The sequence below is a fragment of the Bemisia tabaci genome, chromosome 1, assembly GCF_918797505.1.
Source record: "Bemisia tabaci chromosome 1, PGI_BMITA_v3".
Lineage (NCBI taxonomy): Eukaryota > Metazoa > Arthropoda > Insecta > Hemiptera > Aleyrodidae > Bemisia > Bemisia tabaci.
This window is the reverse complement of record NC_092793.1, coordinates 41,681,475-41,707,268: the sequence shown is the minus strand read 5'-3', so window position 1 is coordinate 41,707,268 and position 25,794 is coordinate 41,681,475. Positions and strand designations below refer to the sequence as shown.

At 40.2% G+C, this 25,794-nt stretch overlaps 1 protein-coding gene across 8 annotated transcripts in view; it reads right to left on the bottom strand.

Annotated features, from left to right (window-relative positions):
* Shab (Shaker cognate b) overlaps window positions 1–25,794 on the bottom strand; it is a 327,591-nt gene that overhangs the window by 74,278 nt on the left and 227,519 nt on the right. For all 8 annotated transcript variants that reach the window (XM_072306433.1, XM_072306436.1, XM_072306434.1 and 5 more), the window contains one exon: window positions 17,768–17,901. In XM_072306433.1, coding sequence (XP_072162534.1) covers window positions 17,768–17,901 — 134 coding nt within the window. The remainder of the gene's footprint in view (window positions 1–17,767; window positions 17,902–25,794) is intronic.

The following is a 25,794-nucleotide window of genomic DNA, read 5'->3' as shown; positions in this document are numbered from 1 at the left end:
ATGAGAAAAATGAAGAAAAAAAAGAAAGAAAGGAAGAGGGAAGAAAATAAAAAAAAGTTCGTTTTATTTAACGTCTCTTAGGCATCCCAACTCTCCTACGTACTTTCGCATGGATTATCATTTGTTTTTCCTCTCTTTTTGTATTATTTGTGATATTAGCATTATCATGTTTAGTAAAAATGGACTTCTTAAACGTTTTTGAAGACTTAGAGAAAGGATCGATGAGAAAAAGAGGCGACATGGCCGAAGAAGAGGCCGCGTAAGAAGACGGCGTGCGAGCGCGGTCCGGTAATGATGGGCGCAGCCTCGTGAGCGTCGTAGTTGGAGCGATGGAGGAGCCAAGGTACGGGCGGCGGGGCAGCGGAGAGTGACTGGGAGGGAAGGGCACGAGCGGCGCCGCACAATGGTATGGCTCCGGCGGGAGCGCGCGAAACCTCCGGTTACGCACATAAAACGGCGAATATCTCGAAAACCGCACATGGGATCTTGTTTGGCCTATTGGAACTTTCGTTCACGATGACATGCTGCACAACATACTGAAGTTTCAACGCATTTGACAGAGGGCCATTTTCCATAAGAACCGTGCGGGGTCCTTTATTCCTACATTGCAAGAATGACTTACATTATTTCTCTATGTGTGTCATAAAATCAGATGCATGCTGTTCTGAAACTATTATTTGTGAAGATAACTATGCACGAAAGTAGTTGAAAGTTTAAGAATGGGCTTATAACACGATGTTATCGAAAAATTGCTTGATAAGTGAGCGTCACCAAAACTGACATAGCGTCATCAAACTGCCGTAGCGTCACCAGAATGACGTGCTACCATTAAAGTGAGTTACTGGACATGAGTTTCGATAATTTAAAGTAAATCTTAAGTATCAAAAAGACTAATCAGTATGTTTTATGTTGTAATTAAATTCCTGATCATGCAGGGTCATGTCTTTCCAAACTTTTCCCGTTTTTTTTTGTTTGCATAAAAATTATGGAAATCTTTCGTGTAAAAAAGAAGTTATCCTTCCATTTAAAGCATCGTTCAAGGTCATTAAAATAACTGATTTAAACGCATGACAATTTGTTTTTCGCGCAGTGATTAATGGAAAACATCACAACATATAACACACTGATTAGTCTTTTTGATACCTAAGATTTAGTTTGAATTATTGAAACTCATGTCCAGTACCTAACTCACATCTTGGACGTCACCAAACCTGACAGTTTGCAGACGGTGAGTCAGGTTTGGTGACGTCACCAAACCTGTGATTTTGCTGTTATTAATAATTTTTCCTACCAATTTATAATAACAAAATCAAACGAATCATTGAGGTTAGGTCGAGAGGCCAGCTGTAGATGTAAGAAAAAAATATTTGCTCACATATTTCACCAAAAGTTGTGATGGAAAACAGCATCACCAAACTAACATTGAATAAGACAGACACTCCAAAAACCATGGAAACAAGTGAAATCATGCTGAAATGGGAAGAAATATGTGGACTTATCAAGTACACGTCTGTTCGTTCTCCACTTCCGCACTCAGTCATGCCTTAATTCACACATAAGCGCTATCTCTTGAGTGACCACAAACTAAAACGCATAGCGTTACCAAACGACATAATATTGAGTTACACGCTTCAAGCCTCAAATTAAATTGAATAATACAGTTATCTGGTGTTACAATGCATATTACATCAAACCATATACATTCAAGACTTAAAAAGAAATTAGACTGAGCTCGCAAAAGGTCCTGGTTTATTTATATGACGATTTGATACATTGACTACCTCCGAGTGACATGTCACCAAACTGACATTTTCACTGTTTCGCACGTTAAAAAAAGGTCTTATAGTTATTCAAATCTGCTGAGGAATTTTTTCGCGGTTGGTGTTACCTGCTTCTACGCAAAAAACCAAACATCGAGAGAAAATATTATAATTGAAAGTTTTGAGCAACCAGTTACACGTCAGTCCCATATTTTATTAAAAAATATATTTCAGCTGATGGGATACATCCCATTAGCTATCCCATTATTTCAGCTAATGGGATATATCCCATTAGCTGAAATGCACCCGTATCCGTAGCTTATAAATCACGTCGAACAAAATATCGGATCACAAAATGCTGTCAAATAAAATTCTAAAACTCACTTGCACGTAAAAATTAGTTAAAATGCGGACGCGTTTGGCCGGCTCGCAACTCCGGCATCCTCAGCGTGACTGGTTCCCTGGCCGCGGCGCGGCGTGGCGGTCGCTATAATTTTCCTTCGCACCTCGCCTATTGAGGGTCCTGAACAGGGGATTGTTGATACCGCTCAGATCTTGGTTGACATTTTTAGGGTGCTTAAAGATAAAGATATTTTCCCAAGTTGTTAGATCTTGCTTTTTATTAATTTCTTTAAGGAGCGAAGGATTCATGTTTACTTCATGGTTTTCTTTCCATACATGTGCTACCACCGCCGACCTTTCAATCTCTCTTTTCTTGATGCAATCTGCATGTTCTTTGCCCCTAATTTTCAGCGATCTAATCGTTTGACCGACGTAGACCTTGTCGCAATTCTTACAGTCTATTCTTTAAATGCCGGATTTCTCGCAGTCGTCTGTGTCCAAACTGTCTGTGTTTTTGCTAAAACATTTGCCCACAATAAATTTGTCATAAAAAGCCAAAATGATATATTTTTTGAAAATCCGCTCAATCTTAATGTTAATATTTTAAACGGTTTTAGGTTTTACGATTTTAACGATTTTAACGAGTTCGGAGTGTTGAGAAAATCGCCGACCTATGAAGAATTTGTGCCCAAAGTCAATGATTTCATAAAGCCACAAGTAAAAATAAGAGTGATTGGTGCCGTGATAATATTTTTGAGAGATTCCTTAAGAAAGGGTGTAACGTCGAAGTTCATGGAAAAGTCGTTCAAAAAAGGTACGAAACATACTAATTTTCTTCAGAGAAAATATATTTAAAAAATATTCAGTCAGATGTACAGCCATAGATCCAATTTAGAAGTTAAAGACATACAATCTGAGAAGATATTTGAGCAACAATCTACCAGACTTTATATGGAGCCGAATAGATGAAATAACAGAACAACGTGCAAATTCCAATTTTCTGAATAGAGCAAAACAACTCAATAAAAAGCTCCAAAAACTTAGGAGTGATGTTGATGCACAAACTAGTGTACCAAGTGATAACATTATCAACCGTTCTAAGATTAGGCTAACAAAAGAAGAAGTGAAAGTGCTAAGCCAAGGTTTGAAAAGTTATTTCAGTTTTTCTGAGAATGCCGAAGATTACATAGTGGATATAGAGAATTCAATCTATCACCTACCTAACCAAGAAAAAATGGAAATCAGGAAATTGTTTCTTCCAGTTTTATCCCAGATAAATAATAAAAAGGGCCAAAACAGGGTGGCCAAAAATCATTTAGAGGTAGTTAACAATTTAAAAAAGAAAGGGGTAATCATCACAAAGTCTGACAAAGGTAATAAAATTGTGATCTTAGATAAGGCAGATTATAGAGATGTAATAAAGTACATCAGTGATTTGTTTGAACCTTTAAAGAGGAACCCTATAGAAAGCTCTAAAAAAGAGCCTAAAAAAGCCATCACAAGTAGGGTAAAAACAGGAATTTGAGAACAAAAGTTTTGAGCCAAATTGTGCAGAAAAACACGAATTAAATTACAGTGTTGTATGGTGATTACTTTTCAATATGGCAACGCTGTAAAAAAAGTATTGCATGTTGCCCCTTTAATATGCGGGTTATACAATGGTGTAATGTAGCCCCTTCAATACGCAGGTTATGCAATGGTGTATTTTTCAAGATGGCGGTTACATTGTTGCCGGACGGTGCACGTAATTTAATGATTTATTCATGGGTGAAATTTTGAAACATCGAATTTTACAGTGTTGCCAGATGGTGCAAGAAATTAGTTGATTTTTCGATACAATGTTGCCAGATTGTGCATAAATCGGATTTTAGAATTTCGGAAATTTCCATTTTTTTTTAGTAGCGTGCGCTTGGAGATGCGTATGAGAACCTTGTGTTTTGCGATGAGCAACTGGGATTCGACATTGCAATTCTCAGTTTGATGAATCAAAAAAAATTTTTTTTTTTGGTGGATATTTACTGTTACAGTTCTAAACAGTTGGCGTTCGAGAAACGTGCGCGTTCGAGAAACGTGCGCGTTCGAGAAACGTGCGCGTTCGAGAAAAGTGCGCGTTTAGAAAACGTCCGCGTTTAGAAAACGTACGCGTTCAGAAAACGTGCGCGTTCAGAAAACGTGCGCGTTTAAAAAACGTGAGGGTTGTCAACCACAAACATCGATCCCTTCTCCTTCTCCGAACTTTAAATCAACACTTATATCATCGATTTTCCGATTGTTATTTTTCCGGGCCATCCTGATGAAACGGAACTTGCAGTCGGATGATAGGTACTTGGAGTACAGGTACGGAGCGGAGCAAATAAGCGCCAGTAAACTCAAGATAAATAGAAGAACGTCCGTCAAGGTAGAGGGTGCGCATTTTATTTCCGGATGGACCGGGCACATTGTGATGTTTGCTTCGGATGAGTTTTCCACTACCGTTGTGGAATTCACTCCAACGACGGTTACGATGATGATGAAAGTGCTGAGAATTATTTGATCGATCATGATTTCTTCCTTGCGATGCTGAGAAGAGAATGCATACTATTTATACGAAATCCTTCCTATCGATCCAACTGTTGTGACTCGCGTCCACACCCGTGTTCACTAGTCGAGTGGCAGTGATTCGGTTTGTATATACGATGCAATGAGATTTTTGGACATTTTTGGTGCACAAATGTGTTAGAGCCCACTTACAAAAACCACTCATAAAACACCAATAAAACGCGGGTTTGCCGCGCAATTCATATTTGAGAGTTTTCAAAATCGCTTCTAACGTACGCACGCACTCATAGTCACGCACGTGGCTGCGCCTGCTGTGATGAATCGGGTCGACTCGTAAATATATTGACTCCACAAGTTGTTTGTTCAGCATTTTTTCCATCTCATAAGGTATTTGAAACAAACTCATGAACAAACAATCTTCAAAACTCAAAAACCTAATTGCACATTCGGAAAATGGAAGGGTAGACATTTTATTTTAGGTTATGAACAGGTCAGCGTATGCTACTACTTTTACAACTACTATATTTACTTTGATCTAAATTACAACTACACAGTTTGTACGAGTGTAACCGAATCTGGTGATTAAGAAATACTACTATATTTACTTAGATCTAAATTACGACTACTCTGTTTGTCCGAAAGTAACCGAATCTGGTGATTAAGAAATACTACTAAATTTACTTTGATCTAAAATATGACTACACACTTTGTCCGAGTGTAACCGAGTTTGGTGGTGAATGAATACTACTACTATACTTACTCTGAGGTAAATTAAGACTTAGCAGTGTCTTTTCGCTCGGTATGAAAACTGTAGATTTGTCTCCGAGCGAAAGTTCATCGGTCTCGGTTTTGATGACATTAGAAAACCTCGAGCTTAAAATAGTATTCACTTGTTCACGCTGAAATCTTTTTAATGAACAGAATCTACCAAACGTAAAGATAGTATAGATTTTCTGTTGTGACGAACTCTGAAAACTTAGAGCTTAAAATAGTATCAGTTGTTCGCTCTGAAATTTTCTCAGTGAACAGAATCCACCAAACGTAAAGATAGTGTAGATTTTCTGTGGTGACTAACTCAGAAAACCCCGAGCTTAAAATAGTATCAGTCGTTCGCTTTGAAATCTTCTCATTCAACAGAATCTAACGAATGTAAAGATAGTGTAGATTCCCTTTTCTGACCGACTTGGAAGACTTTGAGCTTAAAATAGTATCTTTATCATGGCTGCTCAAGAACAAACACAACAGAATGTTGAAACTTTCATCCAATGTAATATTTGTGATGAATTTCATAAACCAGGTGAAAAGCACGAACACTGCACGGAACAAAATAAGAAGGAGGAGGCTATCAACGATGAAACGCATATTAAACAGGAGCACAACACGCTCATCAATTGTGATCTTTGTGATGAGTTTTATGCGGAGGGAGAGAATCATGAGCAATCTCCCGAACACATTGAAAAGATGTCCACCATGAAGGACACCGCATCACCTGCCGATGACAACAACGATGAGAATCAAGAATATTGTGACACGTGCGAGATCTCAAACCATAAAAGAGAAAAACATGAATAATCTGCAAGTCACACAAGAAAAATTTGTTTGAGACTAAAGTACCGATTGTTCAAGTCGAGACTGCCTGTCAAAGTAGGTTGAAAACATTTTTCATCACAAACCTCCAGCCGGAGATTCTCATCATCGATGACTACCTACTAACAGCGAAAGTCCTCGTGATTGGAAAAATTAAAGAACTCACCGGCGAGGCATTGAAGGTTAATATACTAGTTTACGCTGAATACGAGAAAGCTGACGATAAGGACAAGGAAGGAATGCAGTTGAAAAAGTTTAAGACTAAGAACGAAGCTATTTTTGCGTCAACGGATCTGGACGAGTATTATAAAAAGTTCAGGGCCAAGATTAATAAAGAGTCATTCGATTTTCACATGAACGGATCCGGGTGGGTGCTGAAGAAGATACATGGTATGGAGCTACGTGTCAACCGCTATAGACGCTATTAGTGCAACGTCACAGAAAAGCAATATTTATCGATTTTTTCGCATTGGTAGCATTGAAAGAGGTTATGCCAATGTTATTGTTTGGATCCAATTCGATATAATGGAGAATCCCTATGATGACGTCGCCACTAATAGCGTCTATTACGCGTTACATCGAGGAGGAACGTACGTTAAGCTTCCGTTTCGAACGAACAATGTTGTCAATGTAAATAACGGTGAATTAAACCATTGTTTCCTGTTCGCAATGTTGGGAAAGTTCCTCCCGAGGGTTTCGAAGGATGAACAACGTCCGGAAAAATCTGTTCAATCGTTACGATTTCTTGCGCCTTCGATTCCCCACGAGCATAAATGACATTGTCAAATTCAAGAGAAGGAACAACGTATCGGTTTCGGTATTTGGGCTCCGTGAGAGTTTTGTGTCCAACAAGAAAAAGTATACAGTTTACCCAATTAAAGTTGCCGACCCGGGAAGAGAGGACCACACCGACCTACTATGTCTCTCAACCCCCGTACCTTTAAGTTACCATTATTGTTGGATCAGTAACATTGAACAACTTGTACGAAAACAGTTGACAAAACATCAACATCCTATCTACATCTGCAAGAAGCGCTTTACGTACAAGTACTCGATGGAGCTATTGAGTCAATATAAACTTCTTTGCTCTTTGGTAAGCAAAGACTCGTTTCTAGCTTCATTTCCCGACGAGCGATACCTCAAGTTCAAAAATCACCATACGGCAATAAAACATAATTATGTAATTTATGCACAATTTGAAGCCTACTTAGAACAAACTCATGGTAACTCGGAGCATCCAGCGTCTGCGTATAGGCGACACATCTCAAATTCTTACGCTTACCTCCTCGTCACGGACGATCCTGAATTTAAAATGACGGAACCAAAACTGAACCGTGGCGAGGAAGCACATATCAAATTTCTGGACGATATAATTACTCTGGTAGAAAGAATTAGTAGGAGTTACAATGACAAAGAAGGGAAAAATAATCATGACATATGAAGACCGAGCCTTATTTGAAGCGGAAAATAGGTGTGGACATTGCGAGGTGCATTTCTCACAACCAGGTATCGTAAAGGTAAGGGATCATGACCATCAATAGAGAGCGGGAGGGAAAAGAGGGTCCAATTATCGAAAAGCCTTATGTTCTAATTGCAATCTTATTTTCCGACATGAAAAATGTGTTAGAGTCGTCCTGCTTAATGGTAGTAAGTACGATTTCCACGAGGTAGTGCTGGATCTGAACAAGTATCCTCATAGCGTCGAAATGATACCACACACGGAGGAAAATTACATCAGCATGGCGGTCCATTTGGGAAACAGGTTTTCGATCAAGTTCATCGACTCGTTCCGTTTCCTCCCGGCGTCGTTGGATAAACTGGTTCAGACGATCCCGCGCGAATCTTTCGTTCGCACGAGGAAGCTCACTCACACAGACAATGAGTTCGATATGGTTTGTCGGAAAGCTCCTTTCCCGTACGATTACGTTGACAATCCGGCCAAGCTGAACGAGACGCGTCCACCACCGCGAGAGGCTTTCTTCAACACCCTGACTCAAACGCACATCTCCGAAGAGGAATACGAACGGTTTCTCCAAGTGTGGCAAACTTTCAATTTCCGTAATCTCGGCGAGTATTCAGATTTCTACTTGCGACTCGATATTTGCCTCCTCAGCGATGTGTTCGAGGAGTTCCAACTCTTTGGGATGAAAAACTATGGTTTGGACTGTGCCAACTTCTTAACGCTACCCGGTTTCGCTTTCAACGCCTTCTTAAAAATAACGAAAGCGAAAATCCAACTCTTCAATGATATGGATATGGTATTCATGATTATGAGCTCGATCCGAGGCGGGATAACACAGGTGGTGAAACGGCACGCTCTCGCAAACAATTCTTTGATACCGGATCAGTTTGATCCTAAAATACCAGTGAACTATATACAATACTTAGATGTGACGGCACTGTACGCCCATACCATGAGAAAGCATCTGCCCTACGATAACTACACTTGGGTCCCGGAAAGAGAAGAGTTGTTAACTCTGGCGAAAACTATTATCAACCATCCCGACGACGCTCCTTTCGGGTTCACACTCGATGTAGATATTGCATATCCAGAACACCTCCGCAACCTACACAAGGACCTTCCGTTCATGTGCAGGAACGAAATACTACCATCGGGAGCGGGGAAATCAACGAAACTATTGACGACTCTAGCTAATAAATACAACTATGTTATCCACTATGTAATGTTAAAAGAAGCGCTCGATCAATGATTAAAACTCCTGCGCGTCAACCGGGCAATCAAATTCCGTCAGGCTCCTTTCTTGGCACCCTTCATCGAGCTGAACGCCCGGTTGAGACGGGACGCTACGAATCCGTTCCACCAAACGCTCCTGAAACTATGCAGCAACGCTTGCTACGGAAAATTTATCGAAAACCCGTTGAAGAGAAAGAATATTAAATTGGGTACAAACAGCAGACAGATACTGAAAGCCATCTCACGGGTCGATTTCATAGATCGCACGATTTTCGTAGAAGAATTGGTAGCAATCCATTTACGGAGAACAGAGGTTGTCATAGACAGGCCAATGATAGTTGGTTTTTCAATCCTAGATGTGAGTAAAGTGCGCATATATCAATTCCACTATAATCACATGCTTAAGAAGTACAATCCCGACCAAGTTCAACTTCTCTATATGGATACGGACTCGTTCATTTACGAGGTGATTACACCGAACGTCTACGATGATATGATGTCAGACCTACACATGTACGACACCACCAACTTCCCAGAAGGACACCAATGTCGCAGTGCGACGAACCGCAAATTGATGGGTACTTTTAAAGACGAAACGGCGGGAAGACCCATTGCCGAGTTCATCGCGCTGCGAGCGAAAATGTACGCCTATCGATTCAGCGACGCGACGGTGAAACGGAGAAAAGAGCAAAAAGGGTATCAACGGGAGCGTTAAAATCAATTAACTTTAACAACTTTCTTACCATATTGCAAGATCCTGAATCGAGGATGAGCGCCCCGATGCGCAGGATCGGGGCGCGGAAACATAAACTATACTCATTCAAAACTAAAAAAAGAACTCTCTGCGGACTAGACGATAAACGTTGAATTTTAGAAGACGGTGTTAACACTGTTCCTTGGGGTCATCGTGACATCAACGATCTTTGCATGGTGGATGAAAGTTGCGGAGCCGAGACCGAGTTGAGAAAAATCCTCGCGGTTAAACAACCTCGTATAAATAGTATAAATAAATCTGCTGGAGAACTGTCAGTTAAGAAACCTCGAATTTGAAAATAGTAAAAAGTGTAACTAACGGAACGAGAGGACTATGGCATGTCTCTATGTACAAGGTTTTTGGAGCCAAGGAAAATTCATCGTCAAAGAGTTTGCTCTTGTGGATATGGAGTGTACTGAAACTGAGCTCTATTTATTCAAACCTCCGTTCCCGAGCAGCAAGTTGAGCGCTAAAGACGTTGTGACAAACAACTGGTTAACACGCAATCATCATCACTTGGAATGGGATAGCGGGTTTCTCGAGTACGATGAATTCACTTTAAAAATGAATCGCATCGGGATCCACTACGATGTACTATATGTTAAAGATGAACCAAAACGAGATTTCATTAGTCGATTCGTGCCGCTCACGGATCAGTTTAAATTATTTCGGTAAGGTTTCAAGTAAAGTCCGCAACCTTTACGGTACGGTCGCAAGTAGAATCCTTCACCGAGGTGTACATTCTTCTTCAAAGATCCGTCGATGACCGTCTTGATCATTTTCGCTACCGGTGTGATTGTTCGCGCGGCCAGACCGATACTCCTCAGGAGATTCTCGACTCCGGCACCCGTCTTCGGGATAGCCAAGATTCGCTCCGCCGGTTTCTTCTTCTTCGTTTTCGACGCCCCGGCACCCGTCTTAGGGAGAGCCAAGATTCGTTCGATCGACCGCTCCACCCGTTTCGTCTTCTTCGACGCTCTCTTCTTCTTCTTAGGTCTCGATTTTTTCGCTGCCACCGTCTTGTTTAGTCCCAGGCCGAGTTTGGCTTTGAGTTTCACAGCGTTCGTTACGGCGTATGCTGCCGCTCTTTCACCCAACGATGAGTCGGACGCTTTTACACGTTCCCAAACTCTGTCCGCAAGTATGAGATCGGCTTTGTTCCTCTCGGTGGTGTCTTTGATCTTACTGTAAGCGATGTCGTGGGACTTGCAAGCTTCGTCGAGCGGATTTATACCCGGATCTCCGCGTTTCAATCGTTCTGCGAGGCGAGTGCCCGGTCCGCAGTACCTGTAGTAGCCCGGTAAGTGTAGTTCGAACGTTAGTGAATTTATCAACGAGTTTAACAGTCCACGTCCTCGATTGGTTTTGCTGCAAGTTGATAATCTTCTCGGTGACATACTCTGACGAAAATATCCATACTATTTATACGGAGAAGTAAAAAAAAAATAACTGTCCGATAAAATAGGGAACGAATACGATGCGACTCGTCAAGCAAAGAAAGTCATTGCGAGTCCCGAACCTCGACAAACAGAAGAAGCAAAATGAAAACCGACGACAACGACGACGACGACGACACAGTGAACTGTTACCGGATAGTATCCGTTGCATTGTCGCCGGACCGTCAAACTGCGATAAAACAAACGTGATGGTTTGCTTGCTACAACATCCGAACGGATTGAAGTTCCGCAACGTATACTTGTACTCCAAGACACCGTTCCAACCCAAGTACGAAGAACTGCGTCAGATATTCGACGGAATCGACGGTCTCGGATACAACGTCTATTCGGACACGGCCGAGATTGTTCCACCAAACGATGCCGCATCGGACTCGGTCTTCATTTTTGATGATGTCGCTTGTGACAAACAAAATGCGATGCGAGATTATTTCAGTATTGGAAGGCACAGCTCGGTCGACAGTTTCTACTTATGTCAAACTTATTCTCGGGTACCGAAACAATTGATTCGCGATAACGCTAATCTGCTCGTAGTTTTCAAACAGGACAATACATACTTGCGACACATCTACGACGATCACGTCAACACAGATTTCACGTTCGAAGATTTCAGACATATCTGCTCGGTGTGCTGGCATGACAAGTGCGGGTTTTTAGTCATCGATAAAGATAGTAATAAGAACGAAGGAAGGTACCGAAAAGGTTTCGATACCCATATTGTACAAGATGGATAACTTATCGTTGTCGACGATCGCTCAGAAATACGGTAGTATCGATAAAATCCGTCAAGATATCCAACGGAAGGTAAATACCATTCGCAACGGAGAGGCGGACGCTCAGGTGACGTTGAAGAAAGTTTTCAAACCGTTGACAGATCCGCTCGCAGCGTTGCAGAAAACTGTCTCGTCATCAACACCCGCACTAGTTGCTGCTCCTCAGGAAAAGAAAACCAAGATCGAACCTTCAAAATCGGAAACGAAAGATAAAACAATGTTTGTTGAAAGTTTATTTGCTTCGTTCGGATCACCGAAAAATATGAACAAAGATGATGATGATGATGATAACGACTCAAACGCGGAGGAGGAGGAGGAGGAGGAGGATGATGATGATGATGCTGATGATGAATCGTTCCAAGACGCAACGGATAAAGAACAAACAACGGGTCGCACTGAAGATGACGACGTCGATTCTCGAGACACGATCACTGCCCCGACCGTACAGTTCTACTTGGACGATCTGGAGAAACATCCGAAACAATCTGATCCCGTGTATGGTGTGCGGAAAGCGATCAACGGAAACTTTCTTATCGGAAACCGAACCATAAGTTTCGATTCGGACGGACGACTAATCTTGGACGGTGGTGATGAGGTGTTCGAACCGACACCCGGGTTCTTGGAGCTCCTTTTAAAGAAACATCCACGTAATTACACAGCAGACGATCGCGCTAAATTCCAACGAGTAGTTACGCTCACCAATGCGCATCGTAGGGATCATATCCACACGGTAGACCCAACTCGAACCGCAGTCAAATATACCGCGATCTCATCAAACCTTTGTTCGCTACATCGACTCCGAGATCAACGAGGAAGTCATCGCGTAAAAAATTGAAGAAAGGCTCCGGTATCAAAATGCATCGTGCGAAACAAGAACTCGTCTATTGGGACGATCCGAACGAATTGGTCCAACGTCTCGTTTTACTTGTAGCTTCGAAACAAGCTGGTCACATCGATCACGATCGTGAAATTCTGAGTATCGTCGAAGAGTTTCGCGAAGCGGATTACATCCACTAGATATAGGTTCCGCACAAAAAAAAAGAAAATGAGTCACACCGACCGGTTTGGAAAATCGAAAGGGACTTACGTTCGCAACACGAAGCAAGGTCTCAAAGGTGACGGTTTCTTACTGGATCCCAACGGGAATTATCTTGTATCCAACAAACGGATCCGACAACTGCAAGATCCCGAAGAGGAAACCGACGCTGTGAACAAACAATGGACAGACTCGAGGTGGACGGAAGCTATGAATTTAGCGCAGCTTTGTATGGAGAAAATGGAAGAATACAAAAGTATTATGCAACGACTCGAGACGAAATTATCACGACTGGAAAATAGGGTCAGTCAATTAGAGGTTGTGAATCGAGCGAAAGGAAAATAGTGTTGCGATGGGTCACACCGACGGTTTTGGACGATCGAAATTACGCCGCGGGCCAAAAGGTGACGGATTCTCATTGGATTCCGATGGAAATTATATCGTATCGAACAAACTGATTCGTCAAGTGCAAGATCCCGAAAGCGATGAGGATGCGGTGAACAAACAATGGTCCGAACGGAAGTGGAAGGAAGCTATGAAATTAGGTCAACACTGTCTGGAGCGTATCCACCAACTTCACCAATCTTACAATCGTCTGGTTAAAATAGTAGCATCGAAACAGCATTTGAATGGAGAGAGCGGACGACGACGACGTCGACGGTAATTATCATGTCGGCAGAAAAACGTGGGATCGTCGAGGAGCTACATAAACCTGCACGACGAAACTATCCGCGTCGTAAAGTACGGATTCTCAGATTGTTCGATTTATGGCAAGCCGATCTCGTCGAGATGCAACCGTGCGCCTCGGTCAACAAAGGATACAGATATCTCCTCACCGTCATCGACGCGTGCTCGAAAAAGGCGTGGGCCGAACCGCTTAAATCGAAAACGGCGACGGATGTCACTTATGCTCTGCAACGCGTTCTCAAAGCAGCCGGAAAGTCACCGAAACATTTACAAGTCGATATGGGCTCGGTATTCTACAACTCCAAATGGCAAGCATTGATGAAGCGTCACAAGATCAATATGTACAGCTCGTGCTCGACAACCAAAGCCTCTATTGTGGAGTGATTCAACCGAACGCTCAAAACTAAGATGTGGAAAGAGTTTTAGCGCGCAAGGATCGTACAAGTGGGTAGATCTATTACCGAAACTCATCCGTGAATAGAACGGGAGCGTTCATCGCACCATCGGTATGAAACCAATCGATATCACTGAAAATGATGTACCGATGATCCTGCAAAAGTTTCGTGGACCGCCGCTGAGTAAAATTGAAAAGAGACCTTTGGCCAGACGAGAACTGAATGTCGGTGATCACGTCCGGATCTCGAGACTCAAAGCCATGTTCGAGAAAGGATACACACCGAATTAGAGCACGGAAATTTTCAAGATTGTCAGCGTCAATCCGACCGTTCCGATCACGTGCGATCTGAAAGACGTGCACGATACGATCATCAAAGGAAAAGTCTACCGCGAAGAACTCCAACCCACCAACTATAAGGATACGTTCCTGGTGGAGAAAATTCTGCGTCGCAAGAAAAACCAGGCCTTTGTCAAATGGTTGGGTCTGGACGCGAGTCACAACAGTTGGATCGATAGAAAGGATTTCGTATAAATAGTATGCATTCATTTTTGGTCCACAAATGTGTTAGAGCCCACTTACAAAAACCACTCATAAGACACCGATAAAACGCGGCAAACGCGAACTGTTTTAAACTGTGACAGTAAATATCCACCAAAAAAAAAAAAAAAAAAAAAAAAATTGATTCATCAAACTGAGCATTGCAATGTCCAATCCCAGTTGCTCATCGCAAAACATAAGGTTCCCATACGCATCTCCAAGCGTACACTACTAAAAAAAAATGGAAATTTCCGAATCAAACCCTAATCTCCAGTATCCGATACCAGGCCCATACTGTAAAATACGGTCTTTTGAAACCGAAAATTTTATAAGTCCGAAATCTCGAAAACAAAAACTTGCATCAAAGTTCGGTCCGTACAGTTTTCCAATCTGCGATAATGGAAAAGAATCGCATCGGTCCGCGGCGGATGGGAGGACGGTAATTTTCCGAAAAATTTTTCAATTTCCCAAATCAGACCCTACTCTCCAGTATCCGATATCAGGCCCATACTGTAGGAGACGGTCTTTCGAAACCGAAAATTTGTACAAGTCCGAAAATCCGAATTTTTTGCACAATCTGAGAACATTGTATTGAAAAATCAACTAATTTCTTGCACCATCTGGCAACACTGTAAAAATCAATGTTGCAAAATTTCACCAATAATTAAATAATTTATTTAAGTGCACCGTCCGGCAACGCTGTAACCGCCATCTTGAAGAATACACCGTTGCATAAACTGCATATTGATGGGGCTACATTACACCATAGCATAACCCGCATATTGAAGGGGCAACATGCAATACTTTTTTACAGCGTTGCCATATTGAACAATAATCACCATACAACACTGTAATTTAATTCGTATTTTTCTGCACAATTTCGCTAAAAACGTTTGTTCTCAAATACCTGTTTTTATCCTACTATCACAAACGTTGAAAAAGTTATGACGCTTGGCGAGAAAAAGTATGTGTTACACGACAAAGGGGCTCTACCCCATATGTGTGGATTACCGAAGATCCACAAAATAGGTGATGAAATAAGGCCAATTATAAGTTACATAAAATCTCCTGTGTACAAATTAGCAAAATGGTTGATAATTCGATTGAAGTTGTACGAGCTCTTTGAATCTCGAAACGTTAACAACTCCCTGGATTTCATCGAAAAAGTGGAGAACATAAGATTACGAGAGGATGACATTTTGGTGTCATTCGACGTTAAGTCGTAGTTCCCGAACGTATGAGTCAGCAAAGGAGTATCTCAACTTGATAAAAGTATGCGCGGACCAAACAGGATTTGTTTTTAATCAGACGTTTTACCAACAAAGACTAGGCCTCGCCATGGGTAACCCCATCTCTCCATTTCTAGCGGAAATCTTTATGAGCTTTTTTGAATGTAGCTTGCTAAAAGAACATGCACACGTGTTTAAGGTTTGCTTCCGGTATGTCGATGATGTTTTCTGTATCTTAAAAAAGAGTGACGTGACGAAAGCCTTGACAATCTCGGACAGTCGAGGAGATTCCATCAAGTTTACAATTGAACAGGAAAAAGATGGGAAACTCCCGTTCCTAGATTTATTAATACAAAGAGCAGGAGAGACGCTAGAGTTTGATATTTATAGAAAACCCACGAGTACAACAAATTACATTAAAAGATCTAGCTTTGATCCATGGTCTCACAAATTAGCAGCTTTCAGGAGTATGATTTTTAGACTATTGAATGTTTTCCTCAGCACGGCAAAATTCAAGTTGGAGCTGCAAAACATTGTGGAATCGGGAGTTAAAAATGGTTTTAAGTCAGAAACAATACTTAACATTTTCTCAAAAATGAGACGGAAGATAAAGAATGCAACGAATCTTCAAAAAATCAAAAATATATCCGTTTTTAGGAAGTTTAATTTTCACCCTGTTGTTCACCATAAATTTGAGCGGATTTTCAAAAATATGATATCACCTTGGCTTTTAATGACAAATTTAATGTGGGAAAATGTTTTAGTAAAAACATAGACAATTTGGACACAGACGACTGCGAGAAATCCGGCATTTAAAAAATAGACTGTAAGAATTGCGACAAGGTCTACGTCGGTCAAACGATTAGATCGCTGAAAATTAGGGGCAAAGAACATGCAGATTGCATCAAGAAAAGAGAGATTGAAAGGTCGGCGGTGGTAGCACATGTATGGAAAGAAAACCATGAAGTAAACACGAATCCTTCGCTCCTTAAAGGAATTAATAAAAAGCAAGATCTAACAACTTGGGAAAATATCTTTATCTTTAAGCACCCTAAAAATGTCAACCAAGATCTGAGCGGTATCAACAATCCCCTGTTCAGGACTCTCAATAGGCGAGGTGCGAAGGAAAATTATAGCGACCGCCGCGCCGCGGGCCAGGGAACCAGTCACGCTGAGGATGCCGGAGTTGCGAGCCGGCCAAACGCGTCCGCATTTTAACTAATTTTTACGTGCAAGTGAGTTTTAGAATTTTATTTGATCAATTACCTTGTGCGGGTCTCCAAAAGAATCTTGACAAAATGTTGTTCTTTTTCCACTGCTGTCTTTCCCGTATTTTATCCCATTAGCTGAAATCCACCCATATTTTTCACGCATGTTTGGCGTCTTTTTCATCGCAATACGTAGCAGATTAAAAAATAAGCTCTTCTTTAAAAGTTTTGTTACATTTAATGCCAAATTTGAGCGCGCCATTGCCAAGGTCGGGAGGGTTGCGGTTCCCGATGTGAGCTCAAATTCAGGTCATGTAACGTCATAAATGAATCCTCAAATGATGGGCTCGGGAAAGAAGGCGCATAGGTGCGATTTTTGCTAATTAGAGAAAAAACTGTGTGATAAAACCTTTTGATTATATGACCCCTATGGCGGGAAGAAAGTTCATACTCACATATTGATGCTTAAAAGTTGATTTTTAACGGTGAAATTCACACGGTTTTTATTTTAAACCTACATATATATGTAGTTGAAATCACTAATATGTCGATTTTTTCGAAAATTGCACTTACGCGCCTTGTTCTCTAAGCCCCTCAAATATTTTTGATCTTGCAAATCTGAACAAAATTTTGGTCCGGATGTTATACTTACAAAGTCGCAAAGCAAGAAACCTCACCTTTCATCAGGCCACCGTATAACTGACACAGGAAAGGTGTTCGGAGTAAATATCAACACAAATTCCAAGAGGTATTAATTAAAGGCAACTTACCGGGCTAAGAGGAACGAATGTGTGGGTGGGATTCATCGGTACCGCTGGGGTAGAGCTGGGATACTCTCCTTGGGACTTCTCCCTTCTGGGATCCCTTTGATGTTTCGGGCTTGTAGCGTTCTCATCCACCTGACCTGAAAATTTTCAAATTTTACTTTGAGAGTTTGCGCGCAACCTAAATTTACAGCTGAATCTTCGTAAAAAAAAAGGACGATATTACGAGAAATATGTTAAAGAGTCAATGATAGAGAAAATATGACTGTACGAGGGGAGCAGAAACCTAAGATCTTGACTTTGCCTCATTGAATCAATGGAGGCCAAGTGATTTGATGACCACAAAGATTCATTAAAAGACAAAAAAGAGGCTGGTCATCGACAGTATTACTCTGAGTCTTCTTCTCTTTATCATAACTTAGGAAAGAGAGGACGAAGGGAACTGATGTATCAGTCTACCTCTCCGAAAAAAATTCCTCATACATTGACGCGAACTGGCAACCAAGAGAAATGTGAAGGTACGTATTATGCACAGCCTAATATCTAATGCATATTATCAATATCTGATCAATTCAATTTCTTTGAAATTTTTCGAAATAATTTAAAACACAAGAGTTAAATGAAAAATCGTATGAATTTGAGTTTCCCAGATCACGTGTGCAAGAACACTCTCAGTTTGATCATAGAGCAAGCTCATGAAAAAAAAGATAGTACAAACATGATCACAATCTTTGTTTCTTGGGGAGTGGGGGGAGGGGGGCCTCAAAATCCTAATCTTTTATACAGGGTGTCAGAGAAGTCTCCTCCCCCCTCTAACTTTTGACCTAATTGAGGTAGAGATTTGAAACTTGGAGAATGTTCCTAGGTCAAATGAAGCTACTTTTTGACTCCCCTAAATTTTGGAGGGTTCCCTTTGGGGGGGGGGGGGGGGTAACGAACCCCAACTTTTTTTTCAAATGGGAGGACCCCTTTTGTGGCACCTCGTTCGAAAGAGCATAAAATATTCATTTATTTGCGCGATTTTCTGCGCAAACCGGGCCGTTTCAAAATGTTAAAGTTCCAGATGGCCAAACATTCACACCTAGGTTTTTTGCGAATGTATTTGCCTGAAACTCGGTATTTGGGGGTTGTTCAATACAAGAAAAACAAATTTAACGTTAGATCTTCAAGAAAACTAAAATTGTCAAAATAGTGGCTGATTGAAGATCAAAATGACTCAATTTTTTTTTTAATCTAATTTCAAATTTGTTAATCTCACGCCAAAATACCCCTAGGTTCTAGATTTCAGGCAAATCCATAGTCAATTTTCGGCGATTTTGAACTTCATAAAACCGCCGTTTTGGCTATTATGGTTTTTTTGAAAATTTATTATCGAATTCGTTTATCTGGTGTTAAAGTACCCCCCCCCCCCTCCCAATACGGAGTTTCAGGCAAATCCATCGACAAACAAGCGGTGCCTTTTTTCGGCCATCTTGAACTTTAACCGGCCGCCATTTTGAAACAGTTTGAAAGATTGACTTCGGGTTTGCGCGAAAATTTTTTTTTTATGCTCTTTCGAACAATGTACCACAAAGGGGGTCTCCCCATTTGAAAAAAAAGTCGGGGTTCGTTACCCCCCTCCCCCAAGCAGGGTCCCCTCGAAAATTTTAGAGGAGTCAATAAGTAGCTCCCTTTGACTTAGGAGCATCCTCCAAGTTTCAAATCTCTACCTCAATTAGGTCAACAGTTAGAAGCGGAGGGGACTCTTTGGACACCCTATTTAAGCCTGGCCTGATGTTGGAATTGAATAAGGAAAAGGAGCAAAATAGGAAGCCGTGACCGGGGGTTCCTGTGACATCACTGTTTGTTTCCAACCTCCGCGATAGATTTCAATGCCAGAGTTTATTGATTTCAGAATAAATGAACCAATCACTGGGCCTTCCCCACCAACAAAAAAATTACCTCGAGAGCCTTTACTACGCTCATCCTTTAAACAAACTTATTGCTCCATTCTTATGTAATATTTGACTTAATTAAACCCTTTTCCTTGAACGAATAAAGATAAATCGTTGCGAGTATAATCTGTTTCCAAGATTTCTACAAACTCTTATTCTCAAACTTGCATGAATGTAGAGGTCCTTTACGAATAAAACATTAAATATTTTATAAATTCATGCGTAAGTTTAATTTTAATCAAGTAAATAACTTTATTGTAGATCTGAGTTCACCCTCCAACATTTCTTATTTTTGACATTTTGGGTCTTTATTAGGGGTTATAATTAAAGGACCCTGCAGACTCCTTATGAGAATGTGCACCACGATCGATTTTTGATATTTTACTGCATTCAATTCATCTCAAGATGCTGATAAAAAGTGTTCATTGCGCGACGTACCATTTTCGCACAATACGCCCGGAACGCCTCAAGTATTCGGCGATAAAGAGTCAAAAAGAACAAAGCATTCGAAAATAGGTCTGATGTGAATAAGGAAAAATGTAGCAAGTGTCTGTCGTCTTATACAGGGTGTCCCAAAAGTCCGTGCCCCTCCTTGTAACTTTTGAACGGTTAGAGATAGAGAAACGAAACTTTGGGAATGTTTCTATCGTGAAGAGAACCATCTTATAGAGGGGTCAAAATGTTTGTTCCTCCGTTGGGAGGGGGGGGGGTAGAGGCCCCCCCAACTCTTTTTTTTAAGATGGTAACCCCTTTCTTGTGATACATCATTAGAAAGAACATAAAAACTAAGAATTTTGGCGCAAACCGCAGAGGAATATCTTAATTTTTGGCCGAGTTATGATAGGTCAAAGGTCAAATTTGACTTATTTTCATAAAAGCATAACTCCGATTCGAATTATCGCAAAGAAAGAAATAAAACGGGGAAACTCACCAAATAAGCAATTTTAAGTAAAAATCACAGAAATCACTTCAAACTAATTTTAAGGGAGTTCGGACCCCCAAATACGTCAGTTTAAAGGTCATACTATTTTGGTCATAAGGTGATTCAATTCAACCGTTGAATTTTTTTTTTTTTTAAGTTTGCTCAAAATTTGGGGACTTGAAAACGCAATGCTCAACTTATTTTGAACTTACCGATATAATATTGAGACAAATTTAAGGGAAATTAGCTCAAATCGCGGGATAATCGTGTGACCTTTAAGCTGGCCTATTTGGGGGTCCGAAACCCCCCTTAAAATTAGTCGGAAGTAATTTCTGTGATTTCACTGAAAAGTGCTTACAATTTGGATAGTTTCCCCGTTTAATTTTTTCTTTGCAATACTTTGAACCGGAGTTATGAAAATAAGTCAAATTTGACCTTTGACCTATCATAACTCGGTCAAAAATTAAGATATTCCTCTACGATTTGCGCCAAAATTCTTAGTTTTTATGTTCTTTCTAATGATGTATCACAAGATAGAGATTACCATTTTAAAAAAAAGAGTTGGGGGGCCTCTGCCCCCCCCCCCTCCCGAGGGAGGAACAAAAATTTTGACCCCTCTATAACATGGTTTTCTTTACGACAGAAACATTCCCAAAGTTAGGGGTTTACCATTTTAAAAAAAAAGTCCCCCCTCCAGCCGCCCTTGAGGGAGGAACAAAAATTTTGACCCCTGAAAAGATGGTTTCCTTTAAGATAGAACATTCCCAAAGTTTCGTTTTTCTACCTCTAACCGTTCAAAAGTTACGAGGAGGGGTAGTGACCTTGGGGACACCCTGTATCTTCTTGCCTACTCTGGAGCTATCTCCTTCCCGCTCTCGTCCGTTTAATGTTCACTTTTTTTCTCCGACTTTCCTGTTCTTATGCTCCTCACTAATCTGATTTGGATTGACAAGCAAAAAGGCGTGCAGAATCCGAGATAAGAATAAGGCTGCCGCTCGGTGCTGGAGTTCCCCTGAGTTCCTTGTTGACACTGACACACAGCCGACCGTTCACTCGAGTGCTGAAATGAGGAATATTTCTGACTCTTAATCGCCGAATAATTTAAGCATTCAGGGCGTATTTTGCAAAAACGGTGCCTAGTCCTAAACCTAAGTCCTAACCTAGTCCTAAACCTAACTCGAGGTAGAAAATTGGCGCAATGATGACTTTTGATCAGCATCTTGAGATGAATTGAATGCAATAAAAAAATTAAAAACCGATTGTGGTGCACTTTTCCATAAGGAGTGTGCGGAGTCTTTTCTTCACCTCTATTTGTTGAGCATCAGAAGATAAATACAATTCCCTCTTAAAATTGATACAACACCAAATCAAACAAAGATTTACTTTTAAATGAAAATACAATATTTTTCGAAGGGTAATTTTTCCGATCAAGTTCGTGCAATACCACGAGTTTGTCATCCTTCAAATAGGAAAAGTAATACGGGAAACGTATACCTATGCGTTTTACTAGTTTAGGATGAGTAAGCATTCGTTCTACGAGTTTTTAATTCTTTATCTACAGGATTTTTACCTATTCCAAACAAATTGAGTGTACCTACCTCAACATACTAAAATACAGGACTTATTGGCTACTAAACTTTTTCTACCTACTCACAGAAATGACGTAGAATTAAAAAAAAAATCTAGTGTATTCTGGTGCAAAAGTCTGGTAAATTCTAATATTAGGTGAACAAACGGTGAATATTTTAATTTAAAGGCGACACACGACAGTCCAGATAGCACAGTTATATCCATAACATATTCTACGAATATTTGAGGTAAGAAACGAATAATCATAAAATATGTACAAATATTCTAGGAATAATCATAAAATATGTATGGATATTCAATAAATAATCGTAGAATATATGGATATTCTGGGAGTAATCGTAGAATATAAATGGAAGGTATACAAATAATCATGGAATATTTAAGCGGCCCTATGCAGCCTTAGGGTGCGTCAAAAAAATTGAAAGTCTGAAATGTTCCGCTCCCTAGGCGGCAATCGATGATGTTTGGTAAAAAAACATGTTTTCCAAAATTTGGGCCAATTTCAACCATTTTAAATGGTGCCAAAGGTCAATTTTGTGATGAAATTCTGATATTTTGGTTTAGACCTGGAATTCGTACAAAAAACTCGATTTTACGCTGAAATCGTGCGTTTACGAGAAAAATGCCAAAGAACTCAAGTTGTAGAGGATGAAATTTTACTCCAGAAAGACGTCTTTTTAAAAGATAAAAATCAAATTGAACTAGAAAAACTCAACTCGGTATTTATTTTTTTGGTCCTCAGAATTTCCGAGGTCTTACAAAGTAGCGGTTTAAAAGACTCATTTTTCACGAAAATAAGTCAAAAGAGGGTATAAATGAACTGTAGGCAAGTGTTGAGGATGCAAATGTCATCAGAACTTCCTCAGTTTCAAAAAAAGTTCCAACTATTTTGCATAATCCTCCAAAAAGTGTACGGCTCGAGAAGCAGGATCGTGCTATAATAGTATGGGAGAAGTGCGGTTTGGCCGGGAAAAATTGCGTGACAAACTTTCCCTATGTAATCGTCATCAGTAAGTCCCCCGGAACAACTTCCTAAAAGTTAAAAATGGCCCGACCCCGGAACACCCCTCAAAGTACCTAAAATTCAAAATGGCGGCCGTAAAAAGGGGTCCGACAAATCGGTATTTTAAAATGTTCATTCTGTGTCATGTGAGGTACCATTTCCTATGTAATTTTGGTTGTAGATTACATAAAGGAGCTCAACAAGGCCCTCCGATCAAAGGGGGCGCTCCAAATCAAAGATGGCGGCCAAATTTGAAAGGCAGGAGGTTGCATTTTTTTAAATATTCACGTAAGGAACAAGGAAAGTGAGGTGTCTCTATAATCATGTATTTTTGGCTGAGGGACCTAAATTTGATGTTAAAAATGTAGTCAATAAAGGAAATTAAAAGAAACATAGGACTATGAAGAGGGATGTAAGCTCAGAAGCGTGTTGAGCGCCCCCTTTGATCGGAGGGCCTTGTTGAGTTCATTTATGTAATCTACAACCAAAATTACATAGGAAATGGTACCTCACATGACACAGAATGAACATTTTAAAATACCGATTTGTCGGACCCCTTTTTACGGCCGCCATTTTGAATTTTAGGTACTTTGAGGGGTGTTCCGGGGTCGGGCCATTTTTAACTTTTAGGAAGTTGTTCCGGGGGACTTACTGATGACGATTACATAGGGAAAGTTTGTCACGCAATTTTTCCCGGTCAAACCGCACTTCTCCCATACTATTATAGCACGATCCTGCTTCTCGAGCCGTACACTTTTTGGAGGATTATGCAAAATAGTTGGAACTTTTTTTGAAACTGAGGAAGTTCTGATGACATTTGCATCCTCAACACTTGCCTACAGTTCATTTATACCCTCTTTTGACTTATTTTCGTGAAAAATGAGTCTTTTAAACCGCTACTTTGTAAGACCTCGGAAATTCTGAGGACCAAAAAAGTAAATACAGAGTTGAGTTTTTCTAGTTCAATTTGATTTTTATCGTTTAAAAAGACGTCTTTCAGGAGTAAAATTTCATCCTCTACAACTTGAATTCAACGGCATTTTTCTCGTAAACGCACGATTTCAGCGTAAAATCGAGTTTTTTGTACGAATTCCAGGTCTAAACCAAAATATCAGAATTTCATCACAAAATTGACCTTTGGCACCATTTAAAATGGTTGAAATTGGCCCAAATTTTGAAAAACATGTTTTTTTACCAAACGTCATCGATTGCCGCCTAGGGAGCGGAATATTTCAGACTTTCAATTTTTTCGACGCACCCTAATGCAGCCTGTTTTAAATACTCTGTGAACATTCATCGAGTATCCCAAAATGCACTACAAATATTCAATTTTCGATGTTTTGGTAACCTTCACAAAATTCTTGTACTGAACAGTCGAAATCTTATGAGCTATTCTGGGCATATACGTGTTGATAATAAACTTGGAGGTGCCTCCTTAGCCGCTCTGAAGCGCCCCCCCCCCCCCCTCATCACAATGACACGGCGATAAACCTGGGTGCTCCTTTTTAGATATTTGCGATGATATTTGGATCATTGTGCGTTTACTTCAGGCAGCATTTTACTAAAGCTAATTTGTAATTGGTGGGTTACGTCCCAAATCCCCCGTAAAATTTGAGAACGATTCTGGCAATTGGAAAATTTTCATGGCTCTACATTTTGCTAGGATGATAAACCTAAAACTCATCTATTTTTAAAATAATAAAGGAGTAGGAATTTATTACTTTTTGCAGAGAATCCCTCGCAGAAAAAATACTAGTATCTGACACTTATCAAGTGAATACAATGTTTAATAGGTATTAAAAATCTATTATACAGAGTATTAAATACTTGCGTGCCAATACCTGAATAGAAAATTTATCTAACTACCTATTTTCGACAAGTTTTTTTAAAAAAAAAATGAATTATATTCACATTATTTAACAGTTTCAATCCCTCCATCCAATTTACTCTTGATGTAGACAATAATAACATGATAAACTTTCTAGACATGACTTTGTATCATGTAAACAACAAGGTAATGTGTTAATGGTACCGTAAATGTATCAGGATAGGATCACAGATGACGCTCAAGATTGCGTGACAGTTTGAGAGTTCACTGCCCTGAAAGTTTTTTTAATTGTAATAGCCTCCTATTTTGATAGGCTCAGCTTATTATACTGCTTCCTTTTTTCAGCTGCAGAATGCGCTGCATGCACGGTTTGTTTTTGATTTGTTTACCTACGTTGGGGTTATGATTATTTTCACTTGTAGGTACACTTGCACTCTAGTCTGCTTTCCTTTAATATTATTATAATTACACCAAGAGTTGCATTTCTCATCTTTGCAACCATGTACCCAATTGATTGTTGTCTTGCCCCGGCTCTTTTTTTTTATTGTAGTGGTATTTTTACGGGTTTTGATTGTTTTGTCAATCATCCGCTAATGAAGACATATGTGCAATGTCGAAACGTCTGGTAAGGTGAGGTCGGGTAACTGGGCAAGAGTTCGGAGAAAAATGTCAAAATTTCAAATTCATGATTCTTTCTCCATCATTATATTAACAGTAGAGGCTACTTTTTATTTTTTTAGTAAGTATAACATCCAG